Source organism: Rhinopithecus roxellana, chromosome 8 (assembly GCF_007565055.1).
Source record: "Rhinopithecus roxellana isolate Shanxi Qingling chromosome 8, ASM756505v1, whole genome shotgun sequence".
Taxonomy (NCBI): domain Eukaryota; kingdom Metazoa; phylum Chordata; class Mammalia; order Primates; family Cercopithecidae; genus Rhinopithecus; species Rhinopithecus roxellana.
The window spans coordinates 41,285,435-41,309,676 of NC_044556.1; the positions used below are offsets into that span (position 1 = coordinate 41,285,435).

The following is a 24,242-nucleotide window of genomic DNA, read 5'->3' on the forward strand; positions in this document are numbered from 1 at the left end:
CACAATTTCCATGGATTAAAATCTGCAACTTGATATTCGCAGTTAGGTTAATTTCTTCAGCTTGTATTAGACATGCAAGTATATGGTTACATTGTTATATATAGATTTGTAGGGGTCTTTCCCTCTCTTTTATCCCCCATTAAAAAAACAAAAAACAAACAAACAAACAAAAAACACAAAAAAACAAAAAAAAAAAAACCAGAGGCCGGGCATGGTGGCTCACACCTGTAATCCCAGCACTTTGGGAGGCCAAGGCGGGTGGATCACCTGAGGTCTGGAATTCGAGACCAGCTTGGCCAACATGGTGAAACCCATCTCTACTGAAAATATAAAAAATGAGCCAGGCATGGTGGTGGGCATCTGTAGTAATCCCAGCTACTTGGGAGGCTGAAGGAGGAGAATCACTTGAACCCGGAGGGCGGAGGTTGCAGTGAGTCGAGATCTCACCATTGCACTCCAGCCTGGGCAACAAGAGCGAAACTCCGTCTAAAAAAAAAAGATTCTAGCGCCTTGCAAAGGAGAAAAAAACATCAAACATCATTGCTAAGAACTGATCTGCAGCTGTGGTCACGTAGGGTGTTCTTTGTTGAGTTTGTTTTGTGAGAGATTTTCTTCTACAACTAAAACAAGGTTTTGAGTCCACTTCTCTGTCATCTCTTTCCCTGCCACATCCCTCCCCAGCCTGGCCCCGGGGGTTAGAGGAGAGAAGAACAGGATTAGTATTCGCTTAGACTGTGCCACTTGGCCACAGGCTTGCGGGGGCTCTCGCAGACCTCTCTCCAGTGTTCAGCACCACTGGCTGTGACACTGTGTGCCCCCAGGATCAGCCTCCCCACCACCTCGTTCTTGGTGGTGCGATCGAAGTCGATAACGAGGAACTCGATGCTGATATCAGGCAGGAGGTCAGCGGGGATGTCGTAGATGAAAGATTCGTTGAAGATGGGGTTCAAAGTGCACTTCTTCACATGGGTTTTCTTCTTGGCAATGCGCTTTCTGCCGTAGTAGACGTTCACCTTGACATAAGGATCTGGGGCCCCCAAAGAGATAAGAAAAAGGGAGACAGGCCTATGACAGAGTCCTCTCCTGTGTAATGGTAATTTCATGTTGGGAAAGGTGGGGGCTCTGCTGTTCATATCTTTGATGGCCACCCCATGTGTTCTTTAGTGATTGCACAATAAACACACATTGACTATATGTGAGTCTGTCTGCCTGGACAACGGGCCAAGGAAACCAAGCAGGAATAGAACAGAACAACTTTCTCAAGTTAGGTCTGAAGAATGATACCAATAAGTATTTTATTTTATTTTATTTTATTTTATTTTATTTTATTTTATTTTTTTTTTTTGAGACGGAGTCTTGCTCTGCCGCCCAGGCTGGAGTGCTGTGGCCGGCTCTCAGCTCACTGCAAGCTCCGCCTCCCGGGTTCACGCCATTCTCCTGCCTCAGCCTCCCGAGTAGCTGGGACTACAGGCGCCCGCCTCGTCGCCCGGCTAGTTTTTTTGTATTTTTTAGTAGAGACGGGGTTTCAGCGTATTAGCCAGGATGGTCTCGATCTCCTGACCTCGTGATCCGCCAGTCTCGGCCTCCCAAAGTGCTGGGATTACAGGCTTGAGCCACCGCGCCCGGCCCTAATAAGTATTTTAAAGGACACAGAGACAAATGCCTGCAGCCTTTTTGAGAAGTCTCTCTTAGCACCTGTCATGCAGGATACCTTGCCAAATGTAAAGACCCCATTTGTTCAACTGAAGAATCTTCCTAGCTAGGGAAATCTATTGGATGTAGACACTCATTGGGAAGAGAATGTCTACAGAAAGAGGAGTAGATTAAATTGAAAGAGGCAAGGATCTTGAAGTGTGGAGGTCTATCTGGGCCACAGGCAAGGAGTCGGGGGTGGTTCAGACAGTAAGAAATAGGTTGAAGTAAATAGCTGCTACCTGAGAGACCGGTGATATCCATCTTCGGCAAGTGTCTGGCTTTGAGGACCACCACTGTCATTCTCTGTGCCACAGGCTGATATGACAGAGACACCTGGAGCTCCCCTCTGCTGATGCACTTCTGTGAGGAAGAAATGGCAGGTGAGAATACTGTCAGAGGGTGCAGGGCAGAGCACAAAAAGTGTGCAGAGCAGTGGGAAGAGTCTGGGGGAGGACGAGTGCAGGAATGATAAGTTTGTTGGAAAGATGCTCATCCCCTAGAAACGTCTTATGATTTTATTTAACAAGGAGGCAGAAAGGATACATTATAACCATATTCTGATATTAAATAATTTGCATGGAGAGCCTGCATAGCCATAGCCTTGCATTTATGAGCAGGACCTCTGGAACCAGAGTAGCCTGGATTCAAATCCTGACTATTTATCTTTTTTTTGAGACAGGGTCTTACTCTGTTGCCCAGATTGGAATTCAGTGATATGATCTTGGCTCACTGCAGCCTCCATCTCCTGGACTTTAGCAATCCTCCCACCTCAGCCTCCTGAGTAGCTAGGACTACAGGTGTGTGCTACCACACCTGGCTATTTTTTTTTTTTTTGAGACAGAGTCTCGCTCTGTCACCCGGGCTGGAGTGCAGTGGCCGGATCTCAGCTCACTGCAAGCTCCGCCTCCCGGGTTTACGCCATTCTCCTGCCTCAGCCTCCCGAGTAGCTGGGACTACAGGCGCCTGCCACCTCACCCGGCTAGTTTTTTGTATTTTTTTAGTAGAGACGGGATTTCACCGTGTTAGCCAGGATGGTCTCAATCTTCTGACCTCGTGATCCGCCCGTCTCGGCCTCCCAAAGTGCTGGGATTACAGGCTGGAGCCACTGTGCCCGGCCTTTTTTTTTTTTTCCCTATACACAGAGTCTCACTATGTAGCCCAGGCTTGTCTTGAATTCCTGGTCTCAAGTGATCCTCCCGCCTCAGCCTCCCAAAATGCTGGGATTACAGGCATGAGCCACCGTGCCCAGATGCTATTTCTTATCTGTGACCTTGGACAAGTTACTCAACATCTCTGTACTTCAGATTCCTCATCTATAAAATGTAGGTGAAAGGTTGTACCTACCACATAGCATTATCAAAAGGATTAAATAAGTTAAAATTTGTAAACTGCAATGGTGCCCAGCACATAGTGTGCACTATAGAAGTGCATCCTCTCATTTGGTTCTTAACCTTTAAAAAGTTCAAAGACTGTACGGTGGGAGGTAGGAAAACTGGGTTTGAATCTTAACCTTGCCACTTACTCACCACATGGCCTTAGGCAAGTCCCTGAACCTGTCCCTGCATTTCACAAGGTGAATATCCACACCTGCTCTACCCACCCCAATGTGCACTCTAGTGTATTTTCTCCAGCCAAGTCAGCTTCCTCCCTAGCACCCTGATCTTTGTTTCTCCATCTTTAAATGTGATGCTAGGCTCCATTTTGAGCTTGAAAAAAACCTCTAGTCCTCCAAGAACTCTTTTTTTTTTTTTTTTTTGAGACAGAGGCTTATTCTTGTTGCCCAGGCTGGAGTGCAGTGGCATGATCTCGGCTCACTGCAACCTCCGCCTCACGGGTTCAAGTGAATCTCCTGTGTCAGCCTCCAGAGTAGCTGAGATTACAGGCGCCCACCACCGCGCCCGGCTAATTTTTGTATTCTTAGTAAAAACAGGATTTCACCATGTTGGCCAGGCTGGTCTCTAACTCCTGACCTCAGGTGATCTGTCTAGCTTGGCCTCCCAAAGTGCTGGGATTACAGGCGCGAGCCACCGCGCCTGGCCCCTCCAGGAACATTTTAAAGAACATTTGCGTAGGCACTGCATGCCAGGTTTTGAGGATCCAGAGCTGATGTGACTCAGCTGTTGCTCCCAAGGAGCTTACCACTCAGTAGAAGAGACAGAGAAGTAAATAAGCATGTACGGGACTTGTCAGAGAAATGAGAAGCCTGTCTAAGTGCTCTGGGCACCTAGAGCTGGGAGATAGAGGGAAGACTTTACCAGCTGATGCCTGGACTGAGTTGCTGGGGGTACAAAACCATGAAGCAATGGGCAGAGAGATGATCATGTCAGGCAGGTGGACAGGAGTGGCTGGCACAAAGGAGTTGGGCCTGAAACGGTAAGCTGTGTTTAGAGAATGGCTGAGAGGTGACTATGCCTGAAGTAGGGGTGGCTGATAGGACAGGTAGGTCAGGAACCTGGAAAGGTGGGCAAGGCTGGAGTAAAGGGCTGTTGGGACACTACCAAAGAGCACAGTCAGCAGCACCCATACAAGAGGAGGTTGGTGAGTATAGGAGTGGCAAACCTGTCATTATTTTTTTTGAGTCTGTTGCCCAGGCTGAACGACAGTGGTGAGATCTCAGCTTTCTGCAACCTCTACCTCCTGGGCTCAGGAGAGCCTCCCACCTCAGCCTCCCAGGTAGCTGGGACTACAGGTGTGCACCAACATGCCAGGCTAAATTTTGTATTTTTTGTAAAGACAGGGTCTCACTATGTTGCCCCGGCTGGTCTCGAATTCCTGCGGTCAAGCAATCTGCCCACCTTGGACTCCCAAACTGCTGGGATTGCAGGCGTAAGCCACCAGGCCTGGCCAGTTGTCATCATTTTATTAAAATGATTATTATTTCAGAGAAAGGTGGAGAATGAACTAAAGTGGAGAAAGACCAACATCAGAAAGCTTAGTTAAGAGGCCGCTGTAGCCGGGCGCAGTGGCTCACGCCTGTAATCCCAGCACTTTAGGAGGCCGAGGCGGGCGGATCACGAGGTCAGGAGTTTGAGACCATCCTGGCTAACACGGTGAAACCGCCATCTCTACTAAAAATACAAAAATTAGCCGGGCGTGGTGGCGGGCATCTGCAGTCCCAGCTACTCCGGAGGCTGAGGCAGGAGAATGGCGTGAACCCGGGAGGCGGAGCTTGCAGTGAGCCCAGATTGCACCACTGCACTCCAGCCTGGGCGACAGAGCGAGACTCCGTCTCTGGAAAATAAAATAATTAAATAAATAAATAAATAAATAAATAAATAAATGCTGGGCGCAGTGGCATGTGCCTCCAGCTACTCAGGAGGATTGATTGAGCCCAGGAGATCGAAGCTGCAGTAAGCTGTGATCGAGCCACTGCACTCCAGCCTTGGCCACAGAGCAAGACCCTGTCAAAAACAGGCTGCTGTGGCTGGGTGCAGTGGTTCACGCCTATAATCCAAGCACTTTGGGAGGCCAAGGCGGGTGGGTCACCTGAGGTCAGGAGTTCAAGACCAGCCTGGCCAACATGGTGAAACCTCATCTCTACTAGAAATAGAAAAATTAGGGCCGGGTGCAGTGGCTCACACCTGTAATCCCAGCACTTTGGGAGGCCGAGGCAGGCGGATCACGAGGTCAGGAGATCGAGACCATCCTGGCTAACACAGTGAAACCCTGTCTCTACTAAAAATACAAAAAAATTAGCCAGGTATGGTGGCAGACGCCTGTAGTCCTAGCTACTTGGGAGGCTAAGGCAGGAGAATGGCATGACCCTGGGAGGTGGAGCTTGCAGTGAGCCAAGATTGCACCACTGCACTTCAGCCTGGGCGACAGAGTGAGACTCCATCTCAAAAAAAAAAAAAAAAAGAAAAATTAGGCCGGAGCGGTGGCTCACGTCTATAATCCCAGCACTTTGGGAGGCCAAGGCGGGAGGATCACGAGGTCAGGAGATCAAGACCATCCTGGCTAATACAGTGAAACCCTGTCTCTGTTAAAAATACAAAAAAATTAGCCAGGCATGGTGGCAGGCGCCTGTAGTCCCAGCAACTTAGGAGGCCGAGGCAGGAGAATGGCGTGAACCCAGGAGGTGGAGCTTACAGTGAGCCGAGATCGCAGCCACTGAACTCCAGCCTGGGCGACAGAGGGAGACTCTGTCTCAAAAAAAAAAAAAAAAGAAAGAAAGAAATAGAAAAACTAGCCGGGTGTGGTGGCTCATGCCTGTAGTACCAGCTACTCAGGAGGCTGAAGCAGGAGAATCGCTTGAACCAAGGAGGTGGAAGTTGAGGTGAGCCTTGATCATGCCACTGCACTCCAGCCTGGGCGACAGAGTGAGACTCCGTCTCAAAAAAACAGACTCCGTTGTTCTGTAGCAACCTGCTACAGAAGAAATGATTGGGACTGGAACTAGGGATATGGCAGACGAGATGGACATGAGGTAAAATATGTCTCAGGAAGAATTGTCAGGGCTTTTTAGGCTTGGGCAGTTAATTGGCTGTGAAGCCTAGGGAACAGGGAGGAAAGGGTGGACTATTTCTTATGTTTTTAGCTTTAGAAAGTGGGGATGAGGCCAGGATAAAGAAAACAAAAGGAGGTGAGTTTTGAGGAATGTAGAACACAGTAAGTTAAATTCGGGACAAATCATCACCCCGCTATCACCTTATTCCTTGTATTCTTCAAAGACCCAAAGAAATGTCATCTACTCCAGGAAGTCTTAAATTAAGCAAATATAGACTATGCTCATCACCAGCCTTATATACACCACACACTCATAAAAACGACTTATTAGGCACTTACTTATTAAGTGCCAAGCACTCTCTGCTAGAAGCTAGGGCTGAAAAGATGGATACTGAGGAATCCTACCCTTAAGAAGCTCCCAACCTAGTTCACTATCTACTCAGGTATGTCTGGTGCAGGAAAGAACAGCAGCAGCAAATATGCCAATTAACTCATCAATAAAAAACAAGAGCCGGGCGCAGTGGCTCACGCCTGTAATCCCAGCACTTTGGGAGACCGAGGTGGGTGGATCACCTGAGGTTGGGAGTTCGAGACCAGCCTGACCAACATGGAGAAACCCCATCTCTACTAAAAATACAAAATTAGCTGGGTCTGGTGGCACATGTCTATAATCCCAGCTACTAGGGAGGCTGAGGCAGGAGAATTGCTTGAACCTGGGAGGCGGAGGTTGCGGTGAGCCGAGATCATGCCACTGCACTCCAGCCTGGACAACAAGAGTGCAACTCCGCCTGAAAAAAAAAAAAAAAAAAAAAAAACCCCAAAAACAACAAAAAAAAAAACAAGAAATAAGCCTAATAGTTTGTGCTTTGATTCTAGGCCTTAAGTCATCTCAAGGAATGAAACTGTGACATTTCACATGACTTTAAAAATTTCTTCAGTCTATGTTTCATCCTAGGAACATGTGGAAATGTCTCTCATAAGGCATAAAAAATAACTAGGCCGGGTATCGTGGCTCACACCTGTAATGCTAACACTTTGGAGGCCGAGGAGGGCGGGTCACTTGAGGTCAGGAGTTCAAAATCAGCCTGGCCAACATAGTGAAACCCTGTCTCTACTAAAAATACAAAAGATTAGTGGGGCATGATGGTGCACACCTGTAATCCCAGCTACTCAGGAGGCTGAGGCAGGAGAATTGCTTGAACCCGGGATGTGGAGGTTGCAGTGAGCTGAAATTGTGCCACTGCACTCCAGCAGTGCACAATTGAAATTGGATGAAAGAGCGAGACTCTGTGTCTAAAAAACAAAATCTAACCAAGGTTTAAACCCACCCCTTAGCTTTTGAAATTGAAATACAAAAGGGAATCAACTTTAAAAATATTTGCATGGTTTTTCTCTGCTGGAGAGAAGCCCCACATTTTGTCCTTACCCATAACGTATGTATTGTCAGTTCTTTTCTTTTCTTTTTTTTTTTGAGATGAAGTCTTGCTCTGTTGTCCAGGCTGGAGTGCAGTGGTGCGAAGGCTCACTGCAACCTCTACCTCCTGAGTTCAAGCAATTCTCCTGCCTCAGCCTCCCGAGTAGCTGGGACTACAGGCGTGTGTCACCATGCCCGGGTAATTTTTGTAGTTTTAGTAAAGACGGGGTTTCACTATGTTGGTCAGGCTGGTCTCGAACTCCTGACCTCGTGATCCATCCGCCTCAGCCTCCCAAAGTGCTGGGATTACAGGCGTGAGCCACCATTTCTGGCCTATTGTCAACTCTTAATTGTGTCCATAGGAAGTACACTCAGCCAATTTTATTTTATTTTTATTTTTGAACTAGGGTCTCACTCTGTTGCCCAGCTGGAGTGTAGTGGTGTGATCTTGACTCACTGTAGCCTTGACCTCCAGGGCTCAAGTGATCCTCCCACCTCAGCCTCCTGAGTAGCTGGGGCTACAGGCATGTGCTAACATGCTTAGCTAATTTTTGTGTTTTTGGTAAAGATGGATGGGGTTTTGCTATGTTGCCCAGGCTGGTCTCAAACTCCTGGGCTCAAGTGATCTGCCCGTCTCAGCCTCCCAAAGTGCTGGGAATACAGGTGTGAGCCACCATTCTTGGTCCCTCAGCCAGTGTGTTTTTTTGTTTGTTTGTTTGTTTTTCCCCTCGAGACAGAGTCTTGCTCTGTCTCTCAGGCTGGAGTGCAGTGGCACGATCTCAGCTCACGGTAACCCCCACCTCCTGGCTTCAAGTGACTCTGGTGGCTCAGCCTCCTGAGTAGCTGGGATTACCGGCGTGAACCACCACGTCCTGGGTTTCCGCCATGTTGGCCAGGCTGGTCTTGATCTCCTGAGTGGAAGCAATCCGCCCACCTCAGCCTCCTAAAGTGCTCCTAGGTGTGAGCCACCATGCCCAGCCCTCGGCCAGTTTTGAATTACAGTCTGGTTGCCCTTGCCAACCAGTATACTTCTGGGCTGTTTCATTTTGCTAGAAGTCAGAATGTAATCAGTGAATATAAACTCACTTTTACTATTAGCCACATCAAATGAAAAGTAATCCCTTATGGAAAAGAAAATTGAATGGATTCCAAAACATTCAGAACTGAGCTATCCAATACAATAGCCACTAGCTACATGTGCCTATTTAAATTTTAATTTAAATTAAATAAAATTAAAATTATAGTTCCTCAGTTACACTAGCCACATTTCAAGTGCTCAACAGCGACATGTAGCTAGTAGCTACCACACTGCATGGTGCAAATATAGAACATTTCTATCATCATTAGATAGCACTAATCTAAAAAGGACTTTTGCATGGTTTTGGCTACTGCTCCCCTCTGTTTCCATGAATAATAATAAAATGTTAGCTAGGTTTGATATCAATTTCTGGGGCCATCCTTCAACACTGAGTAAATACTAAATATGCAGTCTTTAACTATGATTCTAACTTTATACACGGAGGAAGGATAGGTGAGGGGAAAAGCAACATTTGATTTTTTTTGAGACGGAGTCTTGCTCTGTTGCCAGGCTAGAGTGCAGTGGTGTGATCTTGGCTCACTGCAACCTCTGCCTCCCAGGTTCAAGCAATTATCCTGCCTCAGCCTCCCGAGTAGCTGGGACTACAGGCACGTGTCATCATGCCCAGCTAATTTTTGTATTTTTAGTAGAGACGGGGTTTCGCCATGTTGTCCAGGATAGTCTCGATCTCTTGACCTTGTGATCTGCCTGCCTCAACCTCCCAAAGTGCTGGGATTACAGACATGAGACACCGCGCCCAGACAAAATTTGATTTTAAAAGCAGAGTTTTATTTGCAAGAATAACATGAATGACAAGATTATAGTTTAGGTTTCCTGATTACTTATTTAAAATTCTGTATCCTAAATCATATATTCTAGCAAAATCTTCGTAATCAAAATCCCCATACCTCTTTCCTAGTGTTTTTGGAAAGTAGACAACTTCTGGTTACCATTTTCATCTTTTTCTCCCTTAAAAATCACTCCTCAGGCAACTGTCCTCCATCTGATCCCTCCTTCATCTTGGGCCATCTCACACTGGCAGCGTGCCCATCCCCACTCAGCACCGCTTTGCGATACCCAAGTCTGTAGCCACAACACCACCTGAATGCCACTCCATCCTGCATTGAAGGCAGTTTAATGTCGTTCCCTCAGGCCCCCTCCTTTTCTCTTTCTACCCAATTCCCATTCCAAGTAGTTATGTCAATAGCTCTTTCTTTTGAAAGAGCCATTGAAGGCTGGGAGCAAGCTCTGTTTCCCAGCCCCTTGGCCTAGTGAGGCAAAGGCCCTGTTGGGGGGCAGGCAAGCAGAAGGACAAGGGGGAGAAAGGATTTTCTCATGCCTGACAGAGCTGCGGTGCTCGGCTGTCTGAGAGCAATCTCCCTCCTTGCTCCTTCAGTGGAACAGAGGAACAGGAACAGGGGTCCTAAAGAATACACTCAGAAGAAATAATACTTAGGCAAGGAATAGTCTGTTTTCCTGTAATTAGCAGAACCTCTTTCAGAGTGATGTTCTGGCCAAGGAGCCCTTGTATTAGGTGGACCAGCATAACCTCAATAAACCCTTCTTGGGGCCAGATGTCCTGAGGGCCACCTCTACCCTAAATCACAACCATAGAAAAACAAAACCTTAACATTCAACCCCATCCCCCTTTTCCTCCCTGCAATACACATACATGATTTGTTGCCCAGTCTGGAGTGCAGTTTGTGGTAACAGCTCACTGCAACCTCAAACTCCTGGGCTCAAGCAATCTTCCCACCTTGGCCTTCCAAAGTGCTAGTATTACAGGTGGGAGCCTCTGTGCCTGGCCATATTTTCTTTTCCTTTTCTTTTTTACTTAAATTTTATTTTGAGACAAGGTATCATTCTGTCATCCAGACTAGAGTGCAGTAGCTTTTTCCTGGTCTGTGTAAGCCAGACCAGGAAAAAGCCTATTTCAGCCAGTGTGGCATGGTCCAGGGCAGCTCTAGCTCATGTTCACCTAGGGGAGATCCTACTTTGCTGCAGTAGGGAGGATTTGGGATAGACATTTGCAGCCTGCACTGCTAGGGAACCTAGTGGATGAGTGACTAGGGAGATGGCAGCCATGGCTCAGATGGAACATAGTCCTGCCTATGGGCACTGGTTGGGAAAATGGGTTTAGGAAGCCTGGGAGGCTGGAAAGCTCTGGGGTGGGGCTGCACAGGCTCTGGGTGTCCTATCTCGGGCCTCCTCCAGGGCGTGTGTTGCTCAGGATCCTAGCCCTGGCTTATCCCTCCTCAAGGGAGTTAATAAAGTGGAAAGAAATGTGGCTCTTGCCAAGAGCCCCTGGCAGTTTAGCAAATGCCATTGTCTGTGCTGTGTCCAGTGCCCTTGATTTGAGACTGTTTTGTTCCCAGCCCAAATCAGTCCCTTTCATTGCCAATCTCTTCCCAGCTGCAGCTTGGCACAGAGCCATATTCCACTCCCAGCCTTGGGCTGCAAGTGTATAGCTGTCTGGAGGAGTCCAGCTGGTTGGTGGCTTTACCAAGGTTGGAGTCACATGGAAGGGTATACTGGAAAGGCTCCTCCTTTAAGGAGAGGTAGACAAGGGAAGGAGTGGAGGATGGGAGCCGCTGTGAAGGGAATAAGGAAACAGCGGAATGGGTGGGCAGAGCCCTGAGGAAAAAAGATGGGAGGAGAGGGAAGGGGAGAGAAGGAGATGAAACAGGCCCCTGCATCTGTTTCTGTTCACACCTTCTGATTCCAACCTCAGAGGATGCGAAAACCCCTGCAGTGCTGGACTCTGGGATGTCTCATTGTATCCTGGCATTGAGAACCACAAGATGTGGCAGTGTCTTGTTTATGCTCTGACCAAATGTGTCTGATATTCTTCAAGATTCTTGGACTTTCCTGGCCCCTGTGACAAGGATCTGAGTGTGCCAGGTGGCAGTAGCAGTTCCTTCAGGAAATGAAAGGCAGGACTGGGCTGGCTGCAGGGGGACAGGTGCCTACTACAGAACAGAGAAGGCAAGAACACACACACACAGAGCGTGCTCCCCACTGTCGCCGACCCAGACTTGACACAGTACCCTTCTTCAGCAGGCAAACCTTCTTCCTGGGTGCTCACTGCTCACTCTGCGCCTGCTAACTTAGGAGCCTCTTCTATCCAATCCTGAGCCTCCTGTCTCCCCACTGAGTCCAGTGAGGGCTTGCAGGTAAAAAAGGTATCAAGAAATAAGTATGATCTGCCCCCAGGCAGAGCTCTTTCTGGGAGATGTGCAGTTGTTTCTAGTGGCCTCGAAATTCTTTCCTAACCTCCTTCACAAATTCAGTCCTCCCTTGTCTTCCTCCACTTTGTCAAAACAAAATATAAATATTTACAAACCACATGCATCACCCAGGTATCAAACTTGACTAATAATAGAAATAACAATAGTAGCAACGGTCACAATTTATTGAAGTCTCACTATGTCCTAGTGGCTACATAAAATCATCATCCTACTCTAGTCCCATAAGAAACTGAAACTTCGGGCCAGGCGCGGTGGCTCAAGCCTGTAATCCCAGCACTTTGGGAGGCCGAGACGGGCGGATCACGAGGTCAGGAGATCGAGACCATCCTGGCTAACACGGTGAAACCCCGTCTCTACTAAAAAATACAACAAACTGGCCGGGCGAAGTGGCGGGCACCTGTAGTCCCAGCTACTCGGGAGGCTGAGGCAGGAGAATGGTGTGAACCCGGGAGGCGGAGCTTGCAGTGAGCTGAGATCCGGCCACTGCACTCCAGCCTGGGCCACAGAGCGAGACTCCGTCTCAAAAAAAAAAAAAAAAAAAGAAACTGAAACTTCGGCCGGGCGCGGTGGCTCACACCTGTAATCCCAGCACTTTGGGAGGCCACGGCGGGCGGATCACAAGGTCAGGAGATTGAGACCACCCTGGCTAACACGGTGAAACCCTGTCTCTACTAAAAGTACAAAAACATTAGCTGGGCATGGTGGTAGGTGCCTGTAGTCCCAGCTACTCAGGAGGCTGAGGCAGGAGAATGGTGTGAACCCGGGAGGCGGAGCTTGTAGTGAGCTGAGATCACACCACTGCACTCCAGCCTGGGCAACAGAGCGAGACTCTGTCTCAAAAAAAAAAAAAAAAAAAAAAAAGAAAGAAAGAAAGAAAGAAAGAAAGAAAGAAAGAAAGAAAGAAAGAAAGAAAGAAAGAAAGAAAGAAAGAAAGAAAGAAAGAAAGAAAGAAAGAAAGAAAGGGAAGCAGCTTGCTCAAGGTCATTTAGCTGGTGGAATTTGGATTTAAACTCAGGTCTGATTTCAAAGTCCTTGCTGTTTTAACCACTTACGTTATACCCTGAAAAAGACATGAAACTCTAAGTTTAAAATTTCAACAACTTCTTTCATAGCACCTACCATACTCACTATAGAGAAACTGCAAAAAATATTTGTCTTTCTCCTCCAATAAAATGAAACCTCTTCAAGAGCAATCATATGCCAGGCATATTATCTCATTTGATTCTCATAACCCTGTAAGGAAGGCAATATTATAAGCTCCATTTTACAGATGAGAAAATAGAGGCTTAGAGGAGTCAAGTAACTCACCTGTGTCACACAGCTGGCAAGTGGTGAGTTGGAGACTAAAGTCGTGCAGTCCAATTCTGGAGCCCAAGTGTTTAACTGCAGCATTTCACTGCCTCCCCAGTTGTGGAAGAAATAAACAAACTAATGGGGTTGGATGGGGCTACATTTACTGTGCTCCTGAAATGACAACTCAAGAGCCAATGTCCGTCCAGTGGGAAGAGGGGGAGAGAAAACAGGATGGAGGGCCCTCGTCCCTCTTCTAATACAAAGAGGGAGGACAGGAGAAATGGAGAGAGGGGAAGTGTCTATGGCAGAGGTTTGGGCCTAGAAGGGTAAAGCAATTCATTGAATTGCATTGTAAAATGGTCATAAGGAGACATATGCATGACGGCTGGGCGTGGTGGCTCACGCCTGTAATCCCAGTACTTTGAGAGGCCAAGGCAGGTGGATCACCTGAGGATAGAAGTTCAAGACCAGCTGGGCCAACATGGTGAAACCCCGTTTCTACTAAAAATACAAAAAATTAGCCAGGTGTGGTGATGGGCGCTTGTAATCCCAGCTACTCGGGAGGCTGAGGTAGGAGGATCGCTTGAACCCGGGAGGTGGGGGTTGCAATGAGCCAAGATCGCACCATTGCACTCCAGCCTGGGGGACGAGAGTGAAACTCTGTCTCCAAAAAAAAAAAAGACATGTACATGGTATCATTTACACCCCTAGGTTAGGTTGGGAAAGGGAAGCTGAAGGAAAAATTACTGAACTATTGTCCTAGCTTCTCAGCTGTGAAAAATAAATTCACTGGAGGAAGATCACATCATTTTGGAGAGAAAATTAGCCCCCATATTCCTGATATGATGGAGGATCTACAACTGGTAGGCCAGCCTGTTCCAAGTAAGCTGAGCAGCATCAGAATGCCAACCACTAAGTGAAATGGTGGAAGCTATCTGACCTTCTCTCCTCAGGAAGTTGCTGCTTAGAGGAGACCTAATCTGCCAGGTCCTCTGTCTTACTCTGACCACTGCTTATTCTTGACAGCCAAGAGCTTCCTCTCTATAGCCCTTCTTTGCCACCCATCCCACTCCCCTCCCACTCCCCTCCCACTTCCATTTATCCACTGAGATATTTTCTCCCCCAACCTACCATTGCTCCCCAACACACACTTCCTACTCACCTGGATGTTCCTTTTGATGATGTCCCTGGTCAGTTGTACCTTGCCTGTGCTGGGGTCCACCCCTGCCAGTGGCACCATGACCTCACCGATGACATCATCCCGAGAGAAGCGGTCAAAGCTGAGGACGAGGAAGTGCAGCACCAGGTCTTGCAGCTGGCTGTAGGGGATGCCATAGAAGGTGAAGGTCTCGTCAAACACAGGGTCCAGGGTCTTCCGCAGCACTCTGGTCTTCACCCGATGCCGCTTGTCAGGAAGGATGGTCATTTTGATGTAGGGGTCAGATCCCTGGGTCTGGTCATCCATCACTGGCAGCCCATGGGCCTCCTGGATTGTCACCACCAGGGCTTTTTTCGGGAAGTTATAGTCCACTGAGAAGGTGAGGGATCCTAGCATGACATCCTCCTCCGGAGATGATGGAGAGGTGGTTTTGCTCTCCCCGGGGGTCAGGCTTGTAATAGGGCTCCTTAGTTCTTCCCCATAGTCCATTTTGATGGGTAATTGGTCTATACAAGATCCAGAGCTAGGCCCCCTGGGACTTTTGTCTTGGCTTAGCAGGCCAGCCTCTGCTGCGTCCACCAACAGGTTCCTATGTCCACCTTCCCTCCCAGGACCATCTTTGTCTCTCCGCACTTTGATGATTTTCTTCTTGTTGCTGAGGGTCTCTGGGTATATGCTGATGCCTTTGAGCATGTGAATAAACTTGTATGGTGGGTTCTTGTGCTTCTTCTCTGCCTGCTGGTGGCAGCATGACCAGACAAAGACGGTCACCGAGACACACACCACCAGCACAGAGGCCCCAATGAGGCCGGCCACCACCGGTGACACATCTGAAGGCAGAGACCAGAGCTGCATCAGGGCGGGTGGACTTTAACTCCTGTCTAGATCTCCCCTGCTCATTGCTGCTGCTGGAGCCAAGCTAATCTGCAGTCTAGCCTCTAAAGCAAAATGTGCTCATCTGGGCTTCAGAGTCTTTCCCTTCTATTAGAGGCACCTTCTCCCAACCTCTCCAACCACTCCATGGCTTTTCCTCCTGGCCAAACCTAGATGAAAGGTTTATCTTCTCTAGAAAGCCTTCTCTGAAGCACCCCACTTGACTTTCTGTTCTTTTCTAGACCTTCTCTCAGCATTTATAGACTTGGTTTGCTCATATTGATTTGTGCTTCACATAAAGCTGCTCTGTATGTGTTCCAAGGTCACCTTTTTCATGGGCACCTGTTCACTTCAACTGTTACAGAAGATTTTTGGTTTCAGGAGGATATTCCATAGCATCCAGAACAGAGCCTGCATTGACTGACTCACTGTCAGGGTAGGGTGGAAGGGTGTGGAGCTGAGTTTAGATGGTCTTGGTAGGGTGCTCAGGGTGTTAAAAATGGATGGGTGGGCCGGGCACGGTGGCTCAGGCCTGTAATCCAGCACTTTGGGAGGCCAAGGCGGGTGGATCACGAGGTCAGGAGATTGAGACCATCCTGGCTAATACGGTGAAACCCGTCTCTACTAAATATACAAAAAATTAGCCGGGCGTGGTGGCAGGTGCCTCTAGTCCCAGCTACTCAGGAGGCTGAAGCAGGAGAATGGCATGAACCCAGAGGGTGGAGCTTGCAGTGAGCTGAGATTGGCCACTGCACTCCAGCCTGGGCAACAGAGTGAGACTCTGTCTCAAAAAAAAAAAAAAAAAAAAAAAAAAAAAAAAGGATGGGTGCCAAAAGGAAGAACTCTGGGTTTATGTACTTTCAAAATATGTTCCAAAATTTTAGCTCCCATGTATATAAAATACAGGGCTGGGTGCAGTGGCTCACACCTATAATCCTGGCACTTTGGGAGGCTGAGGCAGGTGGACCATCTGAAGTCAGGAGTTCAAGACCAGCCTGACCAACATGGTGAAACCCCGTCTCTACTAAAAACATAAAAAATTATCCAGGTGTGATGGCATGTGCCTGTAATCCCAGCTACTTGGGAGACTGATGCAGGAGAATCGCTTGAACCTGGAGGCAGAGGTTGCAGTGAGTTGAGACCGCACCATGCACTCCAGCCTGGGCGATGGAAAAAAAAAGTATTCCTCCAGGATGAATACATCCATTGTAGGCAAAAAAATAGGTGTATATATATGTGTGTGTGTGTGTGTGTATATATACATGCATGTATTTATGTATACATATATTATTCTAAATAGGAAGAAATAGGGACTTTCTCTTTTCATTATTATTACCTTAATAAATCATTCGCTGGAAGACATAGGGGTTTTCTTCCCTATTAGTGGAAAATGTCAGACTTTGCTCAAATGTCACCTTCTTAGGCCTTTCCTGACTCCCCTATTTAAAAGTGCAATCTTCTCCATCCTTGCCACCCACCCTTCCTAGCCTTAATTTTTTCAACATGCCTTGTCATTATCTCTCTCAGATACACATACCCCTACACATGTAAGAAAAAAATATAAAATACATACACAAATATGTAAGAATAAACACCCACACGCACATTATTTTACAGTTCATTATTTATCTTCACTAGAATGTAAGTCTCATGAGGACAAAAATTTATGTCTGTTTTGTTCATTGCTGTACCCTCAGCGCTAAAAACACGTAGCAGGCACTTAATATACATTTGTTGGATGAACAAATAACTAAAGAGAAATAGGCTGGGTGTGGCAGCTCACGCCTGCTATCCCAGCACTTTGGGAATCCGAGGCAGGCAGATTACCTGAGGTCAGGAGTTCAAAACCAGCCTGGCCAACATGGCGAAACCCTGTCTCTGCTAAAAAAAAAAAAATACAAAAATTAGCCAGGTGTGGTGACACACACCTGTAATCCCAACTACTCAGGAGGCTGAGGCAGGAGAATCACTTGAACCCGGGAGGTGGAGGTTGTAGTGAGCAGAGATAGTGCCACTGCACTCCAGCCTGGGTGAAAGACTGAGACTCCATCTCAAAAAAAAAAAAAAAAAAGAGAGAGAAAGAGAAATAGATTGTTTTTTGTTTCCCTTACCCTAATCTTATCTTTTCCCACACAAATTGGACCCTCAAGTTTTTTCGCTCCCTCAGGTTCATTGAGGCTAATTTGGGTTTAGGCCTTAAAGGTCCAGATAAGGTCTATAGTTTTCCACTTTACTTTTTAGGGGACCATTTGGAAGGGAGGGAGAACTAAGGAAATAAATGCAGCCTGGGCAACATGGCAAAACCCCATCTCTACCAAAAAAATTACAAAAATTAGCAGGGCATGGTGGCACATGCCTGTAGCCCCAGCTATTTGGGAGGCCAAGATGGGAGGATCACTTGAGCGGGAGGTGGAGGTTGCAGTGAGTTGAGATCATGCCACTGCACTCCAACCTGGGCAACAGAGCGAGGGAAAAAAAAAAAAAAGAAATAGACATAATTCCAGCATTTTCCAGATTCTTTTTGGAACATTCTTTTTTTTTTTTTTTTTGAGATGGAGTTTCGCTCTTGTTGCCCAGGCTGAAGTGCAATGGTGCGATCACAGCTCACCACAACCTCCGCCTTTCAGGTTCAAGCGATTCTCCTGCCTCAGCCTCTCGAAGAGCTGGGATTACAGGCATGCACCACCATGCCCAGCTAAGTTTTGTATTTTTAGTAGAGACAGGGTTTCTCCATATTGGTCAGGCTGGTCTCAAACTCCCAACCTCAAGTGATGCAATCACTTCAGCATCCCAAAGTGCTGGGATTACAGGCGTGAGCCGCTGCATCCTGCCTGAAACATTCTTGTATCAGGCATCTGTGCAGCTCACTGCTTCACTTATTGTGAGCCTCAAACCTCACTGGATAAGAGAAGTATTTCCTGTCTGCCCCAAGTAAGATAATGTTCCCATCATCCTTCCTTATTTTTCTTCATAGAGCTTATTATCCTGTCATATATTTATTATCTGTCTTCGATCACTAGACAAGCTTAATAAAACAGCAACTCTGTTTTGTTCACTGCTATAGTCCCAGGTCCTAGAACTATGTGGTACATAGTGATTGTTCAGTAAACAAAAGAGTCAGTGAATTCAAAACAGCCTCCGAAGATTAGAAAGAGAGGATTGAGGCCGGGTGTGGTGGCTCACGCCTGTAATCCCAGCACTTTGGGAGGCCGAAATAGGCAGATCATCTGAGGTCAGGAGTTTGAGACCAGCCTGGCCAACATGGTGAAACCCTGTCTCTACTAAAAATTTAAAAAGTAGCCGGGCATGGTGGCAGGTGCCCGTAATCCCAGCTACTCAGGAGGCTGAGGCAGAGAACTACTTAAACCCAGGAGGCGGAGGCTGCAAGTGAGCTGAGATTGTGCTACTGCACTCCATTCTGGGTGACAAAGCGAGACTCCATCTTTTTTTTTTTTATTTATTTTTTTATTTTTTATTTTTTTTATTTTTTTTTTTTGAGACGGAGTCTCGCTCTGTCACCCAGGCTGGAGTGCAGTGGCCAGACCTTAGCTCACTGCAAGCTCCGCCTCCCGGGTTCACGCCATTCTCCTGCCTCAGCCTCCCGAGTAGCTGGGACTACAGGCGCCGCCACCTCGCCCGGCTAGTTATTTGTATTTTTAGTAGAGACGGGGTTTCACTGTGTTAGCCAGGATGGTCTCGATCTCCTGACCTCATGATCCGCCTGTCTCGGCCTCCCAAAGTGCTGGGATTACAGGCTTGAGCCACCGCGCCCGGCCGAGACTCCATCTTAAAAAAAAAAAAAAAAAAAAAAGGGTTGAGTCAAGATGATTACATATATCAGGGATAAATGCAAATTTCTATTTGGACTTAAAAACCTATTTATAGTCAATAACCTCACTTGATGAGTCAAAAATGACTTAGGAATTTAGGCAACCACAAGCTTGGACTATAATTAGTATAATGCCTACTATTTTCCCTTCTATTAGAGGTATCCTCTCCTATCCTCTCCAACCAATCCATGTCTTTTTCTTCCCTCCAAACCTGGATGAAAGGTTTATCTTCTCTAGAAAGCCTATGGGCATGATGAGCACAATACTATGAGCATAATGTCCAGATTACATGAGAGGCAGGTATAATTTCATCTGCACTGGTCATAATACACATGTAATATTGTGTATCGCAGTGACAATGATAAAACTATTTTTTGTGTAAATTTATATGTCCCTGCCAGACATTGTGGTAGAGCTTACTTTTTTTTTTTTCTTTTGAGACAGGGTCTCATTTTATTGCCTAGGCCAGAGTGCAGTGGCACAAGCTTGGCCCACTGCAACCTCCACCACCTGGGCTCAAGTGATCCTCTTGCCTCAGCCTCCTGAGTAGCTGGGACTACAGGCACATGCCACCACACCTGGCTAATTTTCGTATTTTTTATAGAGATGGAATTTCACCATGTCGCTCAGGCTGGAGTGAAGTAGCATGATCACAGCTTACTGCAGCTTTGACCTCCCCAGTTCAAACGATCTTCTTGCCTCAGCCTCCTGAGTAACTGGGACTACAGGCATGTGCCATCATGCCTAGCTAATTTTTTTTTTTTTTTTTTTGAGATGGAGTCTTGCTTTGCCCAGACTGGAGTGCAATGGCACGATCTCAGCTCACTGAAACCTCTGCCTCCCGGGTTCAAGCGATTCTCCTGCCTCAGCCTCTTGAGTAGCTGGGATTACCGGCATGTGACACCACACCCAGCCAGTTTTTGTATTTTTAGTAGAGACAGGTTTCACCATGTTGGCCAGGCTGGTCTTGAACTCCTGACCTCAAGTGATCTGCCAGCCTTGGTCCCCAAAAGTGCTAGGACTACAGGTGTGAGCCACCATGCCCAGCCAATTTTTCAATTTTTTGATTTTTTTTAGAGATGAGTCTTCACTATATTGCCCAGGCGGTCTTGAACTCCTGGGCTCAAGCAACTCTCCCGCTTTAGTCTCCACCAAATTGCTAGGATTACAGGTGTAAGCCACTATGCCTAACCAAGGAAGAGTTACATTTTATTTAAAATTATATATATTTATTATTATTATTATTATTATTATTATTATTATTATTTTAGAGACATGGGCTCACTCTGTGGCCCAGGCTGGAGTGCAGTGGTGCAATCACAGCTCACTGCAGTCTTGAACTCCTGGGCTCAAGCAAATTTACTACCCTAGACTCCTGAATAGTTGGGACTACAGGCCCATGCCACTATGCCTGGTTAATTAAAAAAAAATTTTTTTTTAGAGACAAGGTGCTATGTTGCCCAGTCTGGTTTCGAATTCCTGGCCTCAAGATCCTCTTGCATCAGTCTCCTGAGTTGCTGGAATTATAGGCATGATCCACTGTACCCAGATACATTTTAAAATAATATAGATAAGGAGCAAAACATTATTAACAAAATAAATCCAGGTGACTATGTCTATATCCATACCGAATAATACTAGTGTTTAGTCTCAAAGTATTAAATGAAATAGCTTTTAGGGAAAGTTTTCACAAAATGAAGACAGCCTTGGTAGTAAGCTACTTGAAGGCAGGCAGGAATATCCTATGGATCTTTGAATCCCTCAGAGTCTCTTGCTTCTAATAGGAGTTCAGTAAATATTTGGTTGAAAAACTAATTGGATTCAGTTGCCAATAAGAATGGGCACAGCCTAAGGAAGTGGCTCTCCATTCATCAATCAGGTGCTTTCCTGCAAATTGCTTGCTACTCATTAGTGAAACTGAACATTGTCTCTATTAGAAGAGAAAGACAGGAAACTACCAAGACAGGCATATTTTTTAGAATGATCATAAAGAGAGATCTGAAGGCTGATTAGGAGACACCTGGGCAATTCTTTTGGCTCTATCATAGATTTATTCTCTGCAGCAGTGTGTGGCGGGGGAGCTGCTTACATGTTTACAATGCACCAACTTTTATTGTTAGAAAATGGAGATAGGGTAGTAAAGACAGAAGATGAAGAATTCTCATATTCCAGGAGGACAGAGAAGGAAAGGAAGAGAAACAGATGAACGCATCTTTGAATTATCCAGGTGTTCCCCCGGCCTTGTTTCCTATTTTTGCTGTCCTTTCTTCATTTTAGTATTTGTTGACTCTTGCCTCTCTCCCTGAAACCCAAGACAATGAGCTGGAAACATCAAAGATATTGAAACCTAGAGCTCTCTGTCTTGCTTTAGTCAAAAGCTTGGTGGGAAATGGAAGTTGAAACTAATGGCCGAAGTGAGTATTTTAAAGTAGCTATAAATTGCAGTGACCTGTGCTTCTTGCTCCTTTTGTCCTCCATGGTCACAGATAATTGAGTGTTGGCTTGGTGTATCACCCAAGTGCTGTGGCATTTGAAATGAAGTACTCCATGAGATGTGAAAAAGTTGGAAGTGGTAGTTCTCTGTGTAGAAGACCCTCTGTAATAGTTTAAAAACCTGCAAGACACATCTGGGCTATTGGCCAGCTCCTTCAGCTTCTGACCAGAACTGCTTTTATTGATACCCCCTTTCCTAAACATAGCTTTTCGCTGTCAAGTAGGCCAATACAATACAATGGAATGAGAATAAATTTTGGTTTCAGCCAGACATTGGTTTAAATTCTAGCACTGGCCAGGTGCAGTGGCTCAGGCCTGTAATCCCAGCACTTTGGGAGGCCAAGGTGGGCAGATCATCTGAGGATGGGAGTTCAAGACCAGCCTGACTAACATGGAGAAATACAAAATTAGCCAGGCGTGGTGGCACATGTCTGTAATCCCAGCTACTTGGGAGGCTGAGGCAGGATAATTGCTTGAACCCAGGAGGTGGAGGTTGCGGTGGGCCGAGATCACGCCATTGCACTCTAACCTGGGCAACAAGATTGAAACTCCGTCTCAAAAACAAAAACTAGCACTACCTTTACTCATTTGTTTGACTTTAGCCAAGTTATTTTATTTCTGAGCCTTGGTTTCCTTGTCTGGCAAGTATATATAACAATACGTACAGTCAAGGGTATTTGTTAGGATTAAATAAAATGTAGTATGTAACAGGCTGATATAATTTATTTTCCCTTTTCCAATAATAGTCCCTCTAAGAGAAATCACTATATTATGTTCCACACCATCTCCTTTTTCAAGGATTCTGGAACTGCAGTTAGGGAAAGGAATCTGTTGGAAGGGCATAAGAAGAAAAAGAACAGGAAGAAATCATGGATTGCTCATGTGATCATGAAAGGGACTTTTGTTTTGGGAACTTAGAACTCAAAAGAATAAAGATGCGGAAGGTGAAGTGGAAGAAAAAATACAATCAAGATTTAGCCTTGGGGAATAAGTGAGAACAAGTAGTTAATAAGTGTGAAGATCTGTTATCCGAATACATCTGATTTGATTTCTTCTTCCCTATTCTGAGAGGATAGAGCACACTGGGTTCTGCTCATTTCACTGCACCTCTTATTCAGGAATGAGAAAAGCCATTTCCTAGCTGGATTGTGTCTCCACCCTAAAAACTGGAGTCCCGATGCTCAAACCTTCTGGATTGTCTGAGGAATAGAATCCCTGAAGGAATAAGAAGGTTCTTTGGCAGCAACTCTCACTGGCTTCCCCCTTCTAAACTGTAGTAGAATTAAGGAGAAGCAGGGCAATTATATTTTATTTATTTGGCCAGGAAAGTATAACACAGGAAGTTTGCTCCTTTAGCATATACTGGAGGAGTCCCCAAAGAGGAAAAAATTTCCTTCCCAAGCTTGTCTTTGCCACCTTCTTCCCTATTTTCCACTCCACTTTCTGCTCCGGGAGTGTAAAACTAATCTTGGAGCCCACAGGGCTGGGTCGGGGACCAGCCGCTCTGAAATGACGTAATGCTTTCTGCGGTACACAAAGCGGCCTCCCCCAGGCTGGGCCTCTTTCGCCCCTCCCCCTCCGGCCTGGATCGCGCCCCCGCCAGCATCAACGCGGGTTAGTCCCCCTTTTTGAAAAGCCGGCCCAGGGAAACAGGGAACAAAGGCCCCGGAAGGAGAGCCTCGGCGCTGCCAGGAGGCCCAGAAATAGACATCACGTCATCCCCCAGCCCAGCAGCGCCAAGCGCCATTTGGTAGCATCGGATGGACCCCACCATTACGATGCAGAATGGAACTTGCAGGGCTCACGTTTCCTCCTAGCTCCAGCATCCAGCTGACCGGCTTAAGGAGTGGCTTCCTTTTTGCTTCCCACCCCCGCACCCCTCTTTCCCCAGAGGCCGCCGCGTCCCCTGGCTGCCAGCCATACGGCCCACAGTCTCCAAGCTGCCATCTTGATGCCCCATCCCCCTTGTCACCTCCCTCCCCCGCAGCCCTTAGGAATGGGAGGGGGAGGAAGGGGCACCGCCCTGCGCGCCCCAAGGGGGAGGGCTCGTCCTACCCCACCTCTCCTCCCCCAGAAGGAGGGGTTCACATCCTCCGCACGCTTGCTGTTTCTCACCTCCAGCAGTGCTGACAGTGCACCATACAAGGTTTTAGCATCCTGGACTTCCCCACCCTCGGTATGGCTCTGGCCCTGCCAGTCCCTGCAGCCCATAGCTCAAGTTCATGCACTGTCAACTGCCCACTACCCACCACCACAGGCCCGATTTTAACGGGGCTGGCACTTTGAAGGCTCTGGTCTGGGCTGCATTCTCTGCCCTGACGCTGGGGCCCCTTGGCCTTGCACCCATCCTGACCACCTCAAGCTTAGTTTTCCCAAGTCTACTTACCAAAGCTAGGTCGGATATTGGTGATCTCAGCCATGTCGTAATCAGAGGCTGTTGCTATAATGTTTTAGCAATGGTGAGACAACTCTGGGAACCCTCGGTCAGTACCGAGGCCGCAGCTGTAGAGCTCTAGGTCAGGGAAGGGGGAAGGTATCCAGCGGACGCCTCCTGCGACGGTCCGGCCCCTAGTTGTCAGCTGCGCTCGGCTCTTAACGATGCTCCGGGGATGCTCTGAGCTAAGGATGCAGGTGCAGTCAGACTGGTCCTGATGCGAGGTAGGCTCCGCCTTCTTCCGAATGGTCCTCGGAAGAAGACTCCGCCTCTGTCCGA

General features: G+C 47.1%; 1 protein-coding gene across 2 annotated transcripts; it reads right to left on the reverse strand.

The window, feature by feature from the left end:
- Positions 1-294: 294 nt before the first annotated feature.
- On the reverse strand, positions 295-24,242 carry SYT11 (synaptotagmin 11). 2 transcript variants are annotated; one of them, XM_010368105.2, is made up of 4 exons: positions 23,916-24,242; positions 14,337-15,163; positions 1,935-2,055; positions 295-1,027 (listed from the first exon to the last, which is right to left on the reverse strand). In XM_010368105.2, exons 1-4 carry the CDS (start codon positions 23,947-23,949, stop codon positions 717-719), a joined length of 1,293 nt encoding a protein of 430 aa, XP_010366407.1. In that variant the 5' UTR covers positions 23,950-24,242; the 3' UTR covers positions 295-716. The 2 variants fall into 2 exon arrangements, with proteins under 2 accessions (XP_010366407.1, XP_030790870.1); XM_030935010.1 differs by having other exon boundaries at positions 1,932-2,055.